The sequence below is a fragment of the Fukomys damarensis genome, unplaced genomic scaffold, assembly GCF_012274545.1.
Source record: "Fukomys damarensis isolate Sample0158 unplaced genomic scaffold, DMR_v1.0_HiC HiC_scaffold_25, whole genome shotgun sequence".
Lineage (NCBI taxonomy): Eukaryota > Metazoa > Chordata > Mammalia > Rodentia > Bathyergidae > Fukomys > Fukomys damarensis.
The window spans coordinates 2,690,111-2,704,447 of record NW_022900937.1 but is presented as its reverse complement, the minus strand read 5'-3'; the positions used below and the strand labels follow the sequence as shown (position 1 = coordinate 2,704,447).

At 45.1% G+C, this 14,337-nt stretch overlaps 1 protein-coding gene across 2 annotated transcripts in view; it reads right to left on the bottom strand.

Annotated features, from left to right (window-relative positions):
* The window catches only part of Cfi (complement factor I), a 36,869-nt gene that overhangs the window by 9,138 nt on the left and 13,394 nt on the right, over window positions 1-14,337 (bottom strand). Inside the window, exons 2-10 of one of the 2 annotated variants that reach the window (XM_010641521.3) lie at window positions 13,376-13,423; window positions 11,211-11,490; window positions 10,441-10,594; window positions 8,680-8,861; window positions 7,721-7,834; window positions 7,475-7,585; window positions 4,126-4,194; window positions 2,962-2,985; window positions 69-104 (exon numbers count right to left, since the gene is read on the bottom strand). In XM_010641521.3, coding sequence (XP_010639823.1) covers window positions 69-104; window positions 2,962-2,985; window positions 4,126-4,194; window positions 7,475-7,585; window positions 7,721-7,834; window positions 8,680-8,861; window positions 10,441-10,594; window positions 11,211-11,490; window positions 13,376-13,423 — 1,018 coding nt within the window. The remainder of the gene's footprint in view (window positions 1-68; window positions 105-2,961; window positions 2,986-4,125; window positions 4,195-7,474; window positions 7,586-7,720; window positions 7,835-8,679; window positions 8,862-10,440; window positions 10,595-11,210; window positions 11,491-13,375; window positions 13,424-14,337) is intronic. The other variant, XM_010641522.3, reaches the window with a different exon arrangement.

Below are 14,337 nucleotides of genomic sequence, written 5' to 3'. Positions count from 1 at the left end.
ATGCATGACATTAAAATGAAAACTTAAACCAGTGGAACCACCAGCAAAAAATTATATGGTAAACCTACCTGTGTCCATATCTGCAGCCAAAATTTCTGTTTCTTCTATGATAAAACAGAAAGTTCCAATGTTTAAAGTTATGTTTTTAGAGATAATTAAATCATTATAGAGATAATGAAATCATTAAAGACACTTCAATAATAATTTTGCATTAGAAATTTGTCTTTCCTTTCCTTTTTTTCTTTTGAAGCTCTGGGAATTGAACCCAAGGTGTTCACACTCAGTTATATTCCCAGACTTTCTTATTTTCCATTTTGAAACAGGGCCTCCCTAAATTGCTAATTTGTCTAAGCTGGGCTGGAATGTGACCCTCCTGCCTCAGCCTTCTAGAGTGCTGGGACTACAGACCTGCTCCAGCATACCCAGCTTGTCTTTCCTTTTGAAAGAACTGTAGAAAGACCCCAAACCCGGCATCTGCTTTCATTTCTCTAGCTGGGTAATTGGAAAGGCTCCAGACAAACTCTGTAGAACTCTCGCTGGCCCAAACCAGGGATGTCTGCTGGTGACAGTGAGAGACAACGGCCTTGGTGCCGCAGGTCCAGTGCCCAGCTGTGTAAACGCACCCATCAGGGGAGAGTCTCTCTCAGCTCTACACGCCCGAGGCCTTCCCACAAGGCTGGGAGCCATGACTGTCGCTGACCAGCCGAAGGCAGAGCTGGCCCGGAGAGGCTGCTTTCACCTTAGGCCCTCTTCGGGTCGCGCACACAGCATCGCAATGGCTTCCGTACCGGCTGCGGCTAACGCTAGGCATCTGGGATGCAGTAGTCAGGAAAAGAACAAAGCCTCCCTCCCTTACTCAGAGCTCTGCTTGAAATTTACACAGGACTGTTTTCCATCTTTACTCTCCTGTGCTAGAACGCTGCCCTCCCTGGACAGCGTCGTGATTTCTCTGACCTGGGCACTTGGAGGCAGATTCCCACCAATGTGTCACTCAGCTTTGCCCGAGGACCAGGCAGGGGACAGCAGAGCCCAGAAGGGCAACCTCACTCTGCTGCAGCAATGGCAGACTTTGTTCCTGGAGCTCCCCTGTTCTCTCTGGGACCTCACACAGTTCTCTGGGACAAGAGAGGCTGCTCAGGACTTTTCACAAAAGCATCTCCTGGTCAGAGACTTCAAAGGGAAGTAGGGGGAGTCCGGAGGCTGAGACTAGAACACAGCACAGATCTCCAAGGGCACGACCGTGAGGAAACAGCTGTTGTCCTGGTTGTACAGAGACGGAGGATATCTATTCAACCCCAACCACAGTGACAGAAATGTCACTGCTGATAAACAGGTGGGCAGAGACAGAAAGGAAGCACATATTTGTAATGTCTAAAACCAACAATAAATTAATATCTACAGCATAAAGGGGACCCTGAAGGTCAGTAAGGAAGAAGCCTGCAATGAAAGAAGCCTGGAGTTAAGCAAAGATTATGAACTCATGAAAGAAATTTGAACTAGTGAGCTGACAGAAAAAGAAGAGGAAACCAGAAAGGCTGGTGTGGATTTAAGTCATTGGTTATTATTTAAAAAATCAAGTAAATAAGCAATGCCATCACTTGGAAGTCAGAGCTGAGCAAAATTAGGAAGCTGTATAATGCTAGGTGTTGGTGAGGGTGGGAGAGCTCGCAGGCATCACCGGTGGGGAAATTCGGACTGGTACCGAGCAGCTCTGCCAGCGAACATGCAAGCGCTCGTAGTTAAGGAGACACAGACGCACAAGCTCAAGTCTCCCTGGCCCAGCGGAATGTGCCACAGAGGTTCTCCCACATCTAAGGCAGAGGTCGTGCTTCCTCGGGTGACTGTGGGCCCAGTACATTGTGGAGAAAGTGGGGAGGGTCACTTGCGAAAGACAGCACGGTGCGCTGTTTCATACGGTGGTTAGGAGCCACGGGTGGATGGACACACAGCGGCTTGGAAAAACTTTAAAAACATATTGCTTTTGAAAAGAAAGGCGGGGGACGAAAAATGAGATCCACAGCAATGCTATGCGAACTAAAAACGCGTGCTCGCGAAACAGTGCTCACGAACAAGACGAGGGGCGCTTTGAATGGCTCCAAGAGCATCGCTCAGCTGGGGAGGAGGGCGAGAGGGCCAGGGACAAAGAGGAGAAGAGGGCACAGGAGCTGGTGACGGTCAAGCACGGGGAACCGAGGAGCATCGTTCACGCATCCCTGCTGCCGAGACCCAAACCCGCGAAAGAAGAAAGGAAAGCAGGAAAGGAATACTCGCGGGGTGAGAGGGGATGGCTGCTGCAGGGCGCAGAATGAGGAGTGACAGGGGCACAAGGATGAACTGAGGACAGACGTTTAGGGAGGCGTGATCTCAGCTAGTTAGTCCCCCAGGAAGGCCCGGTTCTGATGAGGACTGCGAACTTTGGGCAGGGTGTGGGCTGGGACCTCGAGTCCCAGTTACGAGTAACTCTGGAAAGGGTGGCCCCGAACAGCTGGAGATTTGGGACACCTGCTAACGCAAGTCAATAAGAAGACATGCTATAGTTCCTCCGGTGGCAAACTCCCAGGAGCTGCCTGGGTTTTGAGAAGCAATCGGAGAGGGAGGTGTTTAGCAGAGGTAGACGGTGTCGGCAGGCGGTGGATGGGAGTGTAGCCTGGGTTTGCCCTGCTGGACGGAGGTCTCTGCCCGAACTGTTGCTCGGGTGCCGTTTTCGGTCCCACACGCCACGCTGCGACCACGCTCAGAATCAGTTACATGGACATATAAGGGCGCAGTGGGTCTCCAGTTTTGTTTCAGTTACTCTGTATCCTGAGATACTAGCAAAATTTTTTGCCTTGAGACTCCATTGCAAGGCAGTTTAAACATTTTTAGTCAAAGAAAGTGCTACACCATATTGCTACACACGTCACAAAAGCGAGAGCACCTTGGTTTTCATATGTAAGTTTTCTATGATAAAAATAAACTTACCTTGAACCTCAGGGTGTCCAGCTCCTAAAGGGAAAAGAAAAGCTCAATACAGCAAAGAAATCATTTTCACTTCAATAAAATATACTTAAGTGATAATTTTAGAAGGAGCATCACAACTTAAAATTCATAGTTACCAAAAGAGAAGGAAACTATGAACTGTTTGCCAACTTAGTTTGAATTTTGTTAGGAGATAAAATTTTTTCATCTTGCCTTTAAACACATACCGAATTTATTACAGCAAAGGGAATCATTTAAACTTAAATTTTAGAAAGAGATTATCAGTATTTTAGATACATCTGAACATATATCAATGGCAAACTTACTATATACTTACATAGAATGTGTAACTACTTTTAACTTACGTGATAAAAGAAGGGCTTATAAAAGATAAGTGCAATCAAGATATCATCCAAGCCGCCTTCATGTAGTGATGCTCGGCTGGCCATTGAAAGCAGAGCCGATAAATGCATTAATGCTACACCTCCACTCCCTCCCTCCCTCCTTCTCAGAGGGGAGAGTCAGGAATCATCACTGACACGTGGAAGCTAGAACCCAACGTGAGAAGGGGGCACCGAGGCAACGGTGACCATGGACTGAGCACGTTTCTGTATGAAAAAAGGCTTTTTCTGTCGTAGCGGAGTTTCTATGCTTAAACTTTAGAGTTTTAAATGGATGGAGAGAGAGAGGGAGGAAGCGGGGGAGACATTTTTAAAAAGCCCAAAATACTGAAACATTGAAAAAGTGAGATTAATCCATTCGCACTTTTTCTGTCTCCTTCCTGAAAAATTGGTCTTTCTTCCTCTCTTTACTGAGATTAAACTTAATTTCACAAACAGGCATTTTTCTCAGCTGCTCTTAGACCTTTAAAACAAATGATACAATTTGAAATCCAGAGAAAGTGTATCATTTGGTTTAAGAACTGGTATCAGTGGAAAATTAAGCACAGTTTCAGCCAGTCCAGTGCTGCTGTTTTGAGCAACGACAAAATGGAATCATCCATCCCTCAGTGTTTAGTCGGTGGGAGGCACTTGTCCCGGGACATCTGGGACATGAAAACGATTGGGTTCTGTTTTCAAAGTTTTAACTGTGGAGGAGGAAAAGTGAGGCAAGCTCAGACAAGGAGCAGCACAGAGGGACGGAGCAGGTGCTGGCACGACCTCCTACCTTTTCGTAGGAGCCCGTCCTGGGAGGCCCTGGACAAGGTGGAGGAGGCGGAGCGCCCCACATGTGACCCTGGGAGTGAGAAGGCCGAGTTAGAAAGGAGGCGCGGGAGGGCTCAGAGAAAGGCGTGCTGAAGGTGCATTTTAAAGTTTCTGTTCCAGGAAACGACACACTGGCGTGAGTTCCTCCCCCTCACGTGAGCGCTCATCCTGTCTCTCTTGCCACTTTCTGAAACAGCTCTGGAGTCCTCTTCTGTGTCTTTATCAGGTGTGGTTTTATATTGAATTCATTGGTTGTTATGGCTTATGCCTTGATGTGCCTCAAATGCCTCATCTGCTCATAGGTGGGTCCCTGGGACTGGGTCCCTGGTAACTCTCCCACCGGCTCGGCAGCTCGGCAGGGCCTTCCTGGCAGTGGCAGGTGTGCCCTGAGTTTGGTGGTGGTGAAAGGTGCTGTCCAGCCAGCCACCTCAGCCCTCCAAAGCCACACAGGGAGATGCTGCTGCCCAGCTCTGGGTCCCCAGTGCCCAGTTCTCTCCAGTCCTCTACCCAGGCTGAGGCCGCCTGGCCAGCAGAGGCTCGGTTCAGTTCCCCCTGCTCGCCTGGGGCTTCTCCCGGGGCTCATGCTGCTGCCCCTCGGAGGTCACCAGGCCCAGTACGGGCCATCTCCTAGCAGGGGCTGGCTGTGCGGACCACCCTGAGACTTTTCTCTCAATTGCCCGTTTCCCTGTCACCTCTGTCCCGGTTGCCAGAGCTTTTCCCCCTTTCCCTCTGCAGAACATATGTGGCGCGATAGGAAAACACAGTGGATATTTACATTTTAAAAAATTTATGACAGCAAAAGATGTATTGCCATGAATACCAGCAGAACTCGCTGGAGCACACTCATCCCATCGTCCTCGCCACTTCCTGCAGCAGCTCTGGAGTCCTCTTTCCTGAGGGTCTTTACTGCGCTGTCCTGGCTGCCCTCATGTCCTGAATGGACTGAAGGCATTGACCTTCCGTGGTCATTTTGACTTTGGAGAAGAGCCGGGAGTCTCAGGGTGCCAGAGCCAGTGACTAAGGGGGATGGGATGCATTTTTATGAAGCTGCTTTTCTGTTTGATGGCACTCAGCAGCAGCATTCACCATAAAAAAATATGATTTCAAAGGATACAAACGAACAGCTAAATGAATAAAGGAAGAAAATGCAGGATATGTCAGAGGGATTACACAAAAGTAGAGATTCTGAGAAAGAACCAAACAAGTCTTGGAAATGGAAAGCTCCATGAGTCAAATAGAAAACTCAGCGGAAAGCCTCACAAATAGACTGTGTCAACCAGAGACAGACTTTTAGGGCTCAAAAACAAGACTAGTCACACTCACTGAGACAATAATAAAGGAAAAAGCAAGAAATTTTAAAGAAATCTAACACAGTTATAAGACAAAATTTAAGAAATTTTTGATGTAGAAGAGGGCACCAAGGTACACCCTAAGGGCATAAAAATTTTATTTTATGAAATAATAGCAAAAACCTTCTCAAATTGTGGGAAATATTTAGAAGCTCAAATAGTCATGACCAGAAAAGAGCCCCCCATCATGTTAGATCGTAGTTAAAATGCTAAGAGTACAGAACAAGGAAAGAAAATACTGAGAAACTAAAAATATAACTGCCATGTGGCCCAGCTACACCTCTCCTTGGCATGCGCTCAAAGGAATTGCATTCAGCATGCTCTGAAACACCTACACACCTGTGTTTACTGTGGCCCAATTCACAGTAGCCAAGACACGAGCCACTCTAGCTGCCCATCCATGGATGAATGGATAAAGAAAATATAGTTTAAATACACAGTGTTATAGTGTATGTCATTCAGCCATAAAGAACAAAATGATATCATTTGCAGGAAAATGAATGAACTGGAGATCATCATGAGAAGCAAATAAGCGAGAACCAGAAAGACAAGTATTATATGTTTTCCATAAAATGTAGAGTCTACAAAGAAAAAAGCAAAACAAACAAAAAGAGCCAAAGATGATATAAAGGACTGTGTGGAGACTATTATTAGACAAGAGGAAGGTGAACATAGTATGTCTGTTTTTTCTCATTGTTGAGACAAAATACCCAACACATGAAGTTAAAGGAGCAAAAGGCTTATTTTGGCTCCGTTTGTGGAGGTTTCAGTCCCTACTCAGCTGGCTCCAAGGCAGAGAGGCATTGCAGGGGAGAAAAAGTTCATGGTGGGCAGAAGGCAGCAAAGCAGCTTCTTTTTTCCCTTTATATTCCACCCATCTGTCTTTTGGGTGGTGCCACCCACACCCAGGGCAAGGCACCATAAATCCCAGAATCACACATACTAATCCAGCCACCTATGACCACGTGGGGCTTTGGGGGACATCTAGACACAGCCATATCATGGTGTGAGGGTGGCGATGGGGGGATGGACGTGACCAAGACAGGTTACGTGTGAGTATGGAAATACCACAGTGAAGCCTGATATTTTGCAAAATTAATATGCACTACTACGAAACAGGTTTTTAAAAGGCTCTGTGCCCATCTCTTAAAAATGGCATGGAAAAATTTGAGATGGGAATAAAAGAATAAAAGAGATGTTAAAACATAAGCAAATGCAACATTTGGGTTCTTTTGAATCATTCTTTGAACATATTAACTTGAAAAAGACATTTTTGAGGAAGGGAAATTGGAACAAGCCTGCCATTAAATGACTCTCACTAGAGAGTTAGTACCAATGAGAGAACGATTTTACACACACGGTGTTTCTGTCATTTGAGGTGCACAAAGAAGCGCCCTGGTTTCTGAAAATTACTGTAAAATACTCCTACAAGCAAACAGCTGGAAGATGAACAGAATCATTGACATGTCAGCAAGTATGGCATTGGAAGGTGGGCGTGTAGGGTCGTTCTGACAGTTTGCCTTGTTTTTGTATGTGAGAAAATTTAAAAATAGCCTGAAATAACAACCAGATATTGAGTAGATTAACATGTAAGGTGAAAAGCCCATCCTTTAAAAAATGCCTCCTCATTAATATTCCTACTGCTACACTCGGCTATGATCAATTAAGTTTACAATGTACCTCAGAAAATTTCAGAATTCCTGGATTTAATAATAAAAAAAAAGTCATCTTGAAACAATCCTTTTTTTTTAATTAAAAAAAGTTTTGGCATTATTGGGGATTGAATTCAGGGCTTTTGCACTGAGTAGCATCCCCAGCCCTTTTTAAAATTTTGAGACAAGATCTCCCTGAGTCACTAATAGGCTCAGGCTGGCCTCAAACTTGTAATCTTCCTGCCTCGGCCTCCCAGAGTGCTCGGATTACAGGCCTGCATCACCATGCCCAGCTAGGGCTTTCAGTTACCTTCGCAGCCGACTTCATCCTCTCCTGTGATGCAGTCCACCTCACCGTTGCATTGGTGCTGGTTTGGAATGCAAACACCTGACTTGCAGAGGAGACTTCCGCGCTGGCACCCTGTGCGAACACAAGCAGGGAGAGGTTTTCCAGTTCTTAAAAGGAAATGAGGTGGACTCGTGAGGCCGACAGCACGCGTTTCTGTTGAAGCTGGAGGCCTGTGCTTGGGGAGGTGAAAGTCGGGGGAATGTCTACCTTTACAGCACAGCTCGTCACTTTGGTCCCCACAGTCGTTGACCCCGTTGCAGGCTCTGGCGAGAGGAACGTGCTTCCCATTGACACAGCGAAAGGACTCCCTTGCTGGGAGATCTGTAAAACAGGAGTCATGTGGGTGCAGTTTAGTGACGGACTTGTGCGTGACCTTCTTATCGCATTTTTAGGGCGACGGGCTCCTTAAGATAAAGTCAGACACTGATACAGTGGTGTGAATGTTGGTAGAACCACCACGGACTATGCAACTGACAAGGAAAAAGAAGGTGGAAGCTGCCGCGTGCAGGTGCCCCTTTCGCTCACGCTGAGAACCAGGTCCGACGCTGAAGGTCTCCAGCCCCCGGAATGGGGTCCTGGAGCCGGGACCATTCGCCGACAGGGGCTCACCTGGCCCTTGTCCGTTCCTCTCAGCCTCTCTACCAACCCACCCGTGCCCGAATATTGGGGAGGGACATTAATATGTTCATGGTCCTATTTGTTTTTTTAAGGCTTTGGAAAGGGAGCCATTGCCTTGCTTTTCACATCACACACAGGGCTGGATTATTCCAATGTCAAGACGGAGCGAGAAAGTGACAAAGACTGCGGGGGAACCGCTGGGGTGGCCACCGAGCACCGTGAAGGGAATTACCTAGGCTGGAACGCTAAGGAGAGGCTGAGGAAGGGGAGGAGAAAGGGATGTAAAAAAATATGAAGATGTGCATGTGCAGGCGCCAGCTTCCCGTGATAGACGTAATCAGGTGGATCAAGAAAAATAAAAACCGAAAGAAAAACGGATGCCCAAGAAGGAACAATAGGGAAAATCACCAACGTAGGCTCTAAGACCCTAGACACGGTACAGCCCCTGTCACCACCTCTGGCTGACTCCTGAGTGCCAAACATTTGTTATCATCGCTGTGGTGTGAAATAAGCAGAGAGGGAAAATACCAGGCCAGGGCTCCACCAACCTGCATCTGGAGCGTAACACAGCACGCCGGCCAGCCCCCGGTAACCTGGAGCGCTCTGCTTGGAGAACGCGCACTCGGCCAAAGAGGTCTCGAATCCATGACAGCGCACCTGCAAGCATTCTGTGGAGTTTATCTGGAGATCTTCAGAGTAATAAAACCTTCCCTGAGTATCAAGGGCGCCTCTGGAAGCAGAATAATGAAACGTGATGGTAAAAAAATTAGCAGTTGCAGTTAATCATCGTACTGTAGGAGGTAAATGCATAGAGTGATTTCCTCTCATTTTCTGTAAATCTATAAATGCTCTGCAAATCAGGTTACAGTCTCTCTGCCTTAGTATTTTCAACTGCAAAAGGGAATATATCTACTTCGCTAGGTTGTACAAGATTAACTAAAATAATCACTGTGGACGGACTCACCTGGAGGAGGACAAGGGGAAAGTTTTGTTATTTGTTTGTTTGTTTGTTTTTGTGGTACCAGGGATCGAACTCAGGTCCTTGTGCTTGCATGGCAGGCAGAGGAACCACTAAGCTAAGTCCCCGGCTAAGGGGAAAGATCTTTTAAAAATTGATTACTTTAACAGAAATTAGAGGAGGGAGCAGAGCACAGAATAAGTAGGGCAAATAATAAGTCCAAAGTAAGATGAGGAAAATAAAGTCAATAATGCAAAGTAATCACAATAAGGTCAAATGGGCTAAATGCTTCATTTAACAATGACTGGCTTATTGGATTTAAAAAACGCTCTCTGTAACACAGCGCACACATAACAGGAAGATACAAAAAGATGAAAGTAAAGATATGGGAAAAGATTGTGAACAAAAGAGTTAACAACTTCACTTATTCTAATAGTTAACATTATAGAACCATGTACAGAAGGTATTTAGAAAGCACTCAGTGCAAAACAAATGTCCACACACTTTAAAAACTTGTCATTCTCTGACATCAGTGGCATGAGATAGGAAATCAGTGGCAAAAAGTTAACTAACAGTAAGCTAATGTGTTCATTTGGAAAGTACAAAAAACCTTCTAAATTGCAAATAGATCTAAAAAATTGCATTTTGAACCGAATAATAACTAAAACATCACTTAGGGAATTTGTGGCAACCAGATGAAGCGTTACCTACACAGAAATGGGCACCCAAAATGTTTATGTTAGGAAAGTAAGAAAAATCGAAAAGGATCCAGTTAAGACTTTGATTCCAGGAATTAGAAAAAATATACCAGGGAAGAAAGAGGGAGAATTGAAGATAACAGCAATGATTGAGCAAGTAGAAAATAAAGAAACAAGGACCACTGCAAAATATAAGAATAAAAAAGACTACTCAGATAGACAAACCAGGGCTGGGGATTTAGCTCAGTGGTTCCGCTGCCTGCCTTGCAAGTGCAAAGACCTGAGTTTGATCCCCAGTACCAAAAACAAACAAACAAACAAACAGACAGATAGACAAACCTGAGCAAAGTTGAACAAGGCCAAACAAGGAAAGGCGTGAGTAACATTAGCTGTGGAAAAGTGGAAGTAATAATAGCCGAGTAGAGAGAGAGGGGAACACATGTTCCTGACACCCTCAAAGTCGCCAAAGGGTCAGCCCCACACTTGAGCCAACTCTGCACTTAATCCTCATAACAATGCTCTGAGGCTGGGAGTTACACGGCAGGTTATATAGCAGGGAGCTGCGGGACAGAGAGTTTAGGTAACCTGAAAGCCAGCAGTTGGGTTGGAACAATGCACTCCAGCCTGCGAGAAGCCCCTGGTCCGGCACTCACTGTTGAAATCCCAGGTCAAAGCAGGCCACGTTGGCTTCCACCATGCCCCAGTTGTTTTTACAGATGAACATTTTCTTATCTTGGCCCACAAGTTTTACTGTAACAATTCCCCTTGAATCTGAACTTTTATCACTGAAGGAAACACTAAATTCTCCTAAAGGAAAAAGAATGAACAATATTCAGGCATTCATTTTTTAAAAAAATCTGTTGAACTTAAGAGCCTTTAAAACAATAAAATATCTCATTTCAAAATGACTTTGAGGGCCATGAAGGTTTTAACAAACAACAGCAGGCATTTCCTTCAAGAGTACTTATGGGGCAAGGGCCACTTTCCGCTCACGTGGATGGTCACTCAGTCCTCACACCCACCCTGTGATGATGAAGCCTGTCTTTGTCTCCATTGTCACAGAGGAGGAATCTAAACCTAGCAGGCGGGATGGGGTGGAGGGAAGATGCTGGAAGAAACCCCAGGGCTGGGACCCAAAGGCTGAGCGCACCCAGACCTCGTGTCTGCATGAGTCTGCTACCAAGGCTTCCTCACTGATTCTGAGCCAGCTGGGTGGCCCTGGGACAACTCCAAAGGCAGCAGTGGGGCCTCAGAGCTGGGCCCTCTGGGTGCGTGGCTGGACTCAGGTGACCCCGATTTCTTCAGTTACTGCTTCGATTACTATTGAGGTGTAGAGCATTTCAAGGCCAAGGTCTTTCCTAAGAGAAAGGCTGGTGTACAATGGCCTTCTTAGATCACAAAATAACTTAATAGCCTGTTCTACCTTCAGCTGTGCATGTTCCATTATTTAAAAACTTTGCCTCTGGATGAAGGCATTCAAAACTCTTTAGGTGGCAGTAAGTTGGGAAGCTTTTCCCATTGGTCGAACACACGGAGGTGCCATCCTTGGGGCACTGATAGGGGAGTTTGCAAATGCAGGTCCCATCCACACACTTCTCCCATGGCTGGCAGAAAACTTTGCTGCAGGACCGATGTGTGTATTTCTTCAGTAAGCACTTGGCATCCACCAGGTCCTCTTGAGGGGTTGCTGGTGCTGAAGGGAGCTGTAAAACACAGAATAACCATCAGCTTAGCAGCAAACAGAAAGCTGCATTTTAAACACACATCAGGATGGTGTGGTTCAGTGGTTTTAGGAACCAGACAGACCTGGCTTCTTGCCCCAGGTTGGGGCACTATGGTCATGCAGATTTGGAAAAGTTACCCCATGAAACGTGGTTTCCTCATCTGCAGCTCTGCGAAGTAATTCTAGAGACTGGAAATCATATGTGTGCGATGGTCGGCAGGCATTAGGCGGGCAATTAATGGGAACCATTATTACCCTGAGGCCAGCATAAAACTGTGCCTCCAAAGAAGCCAATGAATCTCAACAATCATGTTAAGGAGCAACAAATTTGGCATTGAATATGTCTTATGGAATGCATTTGAATCATGCAATCTGTTAATTCTGTTATTAAATACAAAGCCACTCTTTGAGCTCCTACTATACATAAAGTCTTTCTAGGATGAACATGAACTGGTCTCCATGCCCCCAGGACTCTCTTTGCAGGCAGTGAGGTAGGACACACACACCAGCCGGATCCGGCAGGCTGTGCTGAGTGATGTAACTGGTATGAAAGCAGCACAGCAGACTGGAAAAGCGGGTGGGAGAAGTGCTCATTCTGGTCTCAGAACGAGGCCAGGAAGGGCAGGTGTAGCTGTTGGGGTCCGGTGTTAGCAACAGATGGGAGAGGGCTGCTGGGGAACACTTGGGGAACAGGTACAGCAATAAATTCCACACAGATACAAAAATAGGGCTCATACTGATGAGAATCAAATTTGTTTAAAGCAGAGCTTTCAAATGAATGTAAGTAGCACTAAGCTTTTTCTTTCTGTACTTATATATTCTTCCTGTAAATTAAATAAAAAATATTGTACTGCATTTTGGTGGTTCTTATAAAGGTTTTGATTAGGTCAGTAATTGCTTAAGTGATGTTTAATCCATGTTGAAATATTTTTACTTTTTGTTCAGAATCTCTTAAAACTTGTTTAATATTCTATCTTTGGTTTGGTTGTATTCTCAATGCATATATTTTTTTTTGTATTTAACCTAGTTAGTTTGGGTACAGTCAAAATAGTGGGGAGAATTATGTAGTCTGTTATTTCAAGAGATGTTAAATAATTTTACACTGTGCTGACTAGCTCAAGGGTGAATTCTATTAGTGTTGCTAAAGAAGAATATGGCAGTTTTTTTTTAAAGACTGTTTGAAATATAGTCTAACATCTAATATCATACTGGTGAGCCTTCCCCTGGGTGTTTATTGTGCTCGTTGTTCTTTGTTGGGTATCTTTTCCAGCTAATATGCCCTTAAAATTAAATGAAAAATTTTGAAAAGTAATGAAGTATGACATTATCCAATGAGAAACTTAGTGGTCAAATTATTAAAATGTTTGTGCTAAAATTTGGTTTAAAATGCAAATATAAGTGTCTACTTATATAGATGCTCATTTATTTACATCTGTATATATTCACGTATACTGGGAGCATGTGCCCCCAATTTTGGCTATTATTATAAATTATTATTATTACTGGTATGTAATGATTATTATTATTGGATTGAACTCAGGATCTTGTGCTTATGAGGCAGGCAGTGGTACTACTGAGCTAAGTCCCCGGCCCAGAGGAATTATTACTCTAGCCAATTTGTCTACTAAGCATGACCTCATCTCTTTTTAGCTGCTGTTGCTGCTGTGTTGTGTACAAGGACAAGGACTTTTTAAAAAAATTGTTTCCTTGATAGCTGTAGTGATATAGTAATTATATTTTTGTGTTTTTCTCTAGGCAGGAGTACAATGGAAGAAGTTTAGACAATTCCTAGAAAACAAAGCAGAAATCAAATAATCTCCTATTCTACATCTTATCAACCACCATGTACAGATAAATAGCTTTACCTCATATTTCTTTGTCACCTGGTTTTTCTGACGTTTTCCATATTTACCCTATAAATGGGGGTGGAGGGGAGAAAACATTAACTATGACCAAAGCAAGAAAGGCCCACCCCTCTCCCCTTTTTATGGGCATTATCAGAAATCCCCTTCTGTTGTCAGCCAACTGTGTGCTCTTGGTAAGGGATTTTCTTTCTTTCTTTCTTTTTCCTTCCTTCCTTCCTTCCTTCCTTCCTTCCTTCCTTCCTCTTTTCTCACCTTATTTTTAAATTTATTTTATGAGTGTATGTTTGCGGTACGTCATGATCGCAGTCACAGTGGGGAGGTGGTACTTGTACATAATATTTCTTAATTCTTGCTGGTCTTGCTTCTTCAGTTGTAAAATGTGGAAGATAAAAATAACGTTTGCACATAGTTACTTTGAGAATCAAGTAAAAAATACAGGAGAAAGCAGAAACATTTAAGATTTTATATCGGCTGAGGCTGTAGCTCTGGGCTAGAGTGCTTGTAGTAGCATTGGAAAGGCCTTTGGTTCAATTGCTAGCACTACCAAAAATACTGTCTAAGATCCTGTACACACATAAACGCTGTATAAACGCTAGCACGGCGAGGACTGTGGTAGGTGGCACAAAGCCCCACATTTCCTAGCCTCCTCTCAGTCCAGCCACGCTCTGTGCCTCTCCCGCGACCGGTTTTGTTCTTATCCTTTGCCTCCGTGTGCCTAGCTGGAGACGAGGGAAGCGATCAGATGTGACCCGAGATGCTTGCACCGTGTTCGTGCGTCCGGGTTTGTCCTTGGTTTCTGTGCGCAGCTGTGAGAACATGGCCAGGCAGCAAAAAGCCAACGAGAAGAACCACCCCTTCCCAGCCGCGCCCTCCTCTGTCGGCTGGTCCTGGCCCACTTGCGGGCTGCAGTCCGCCGCCCCCCCCCCCCCCCCCCCCCCCCCCCCCACCCCCCCCCCCGCCAC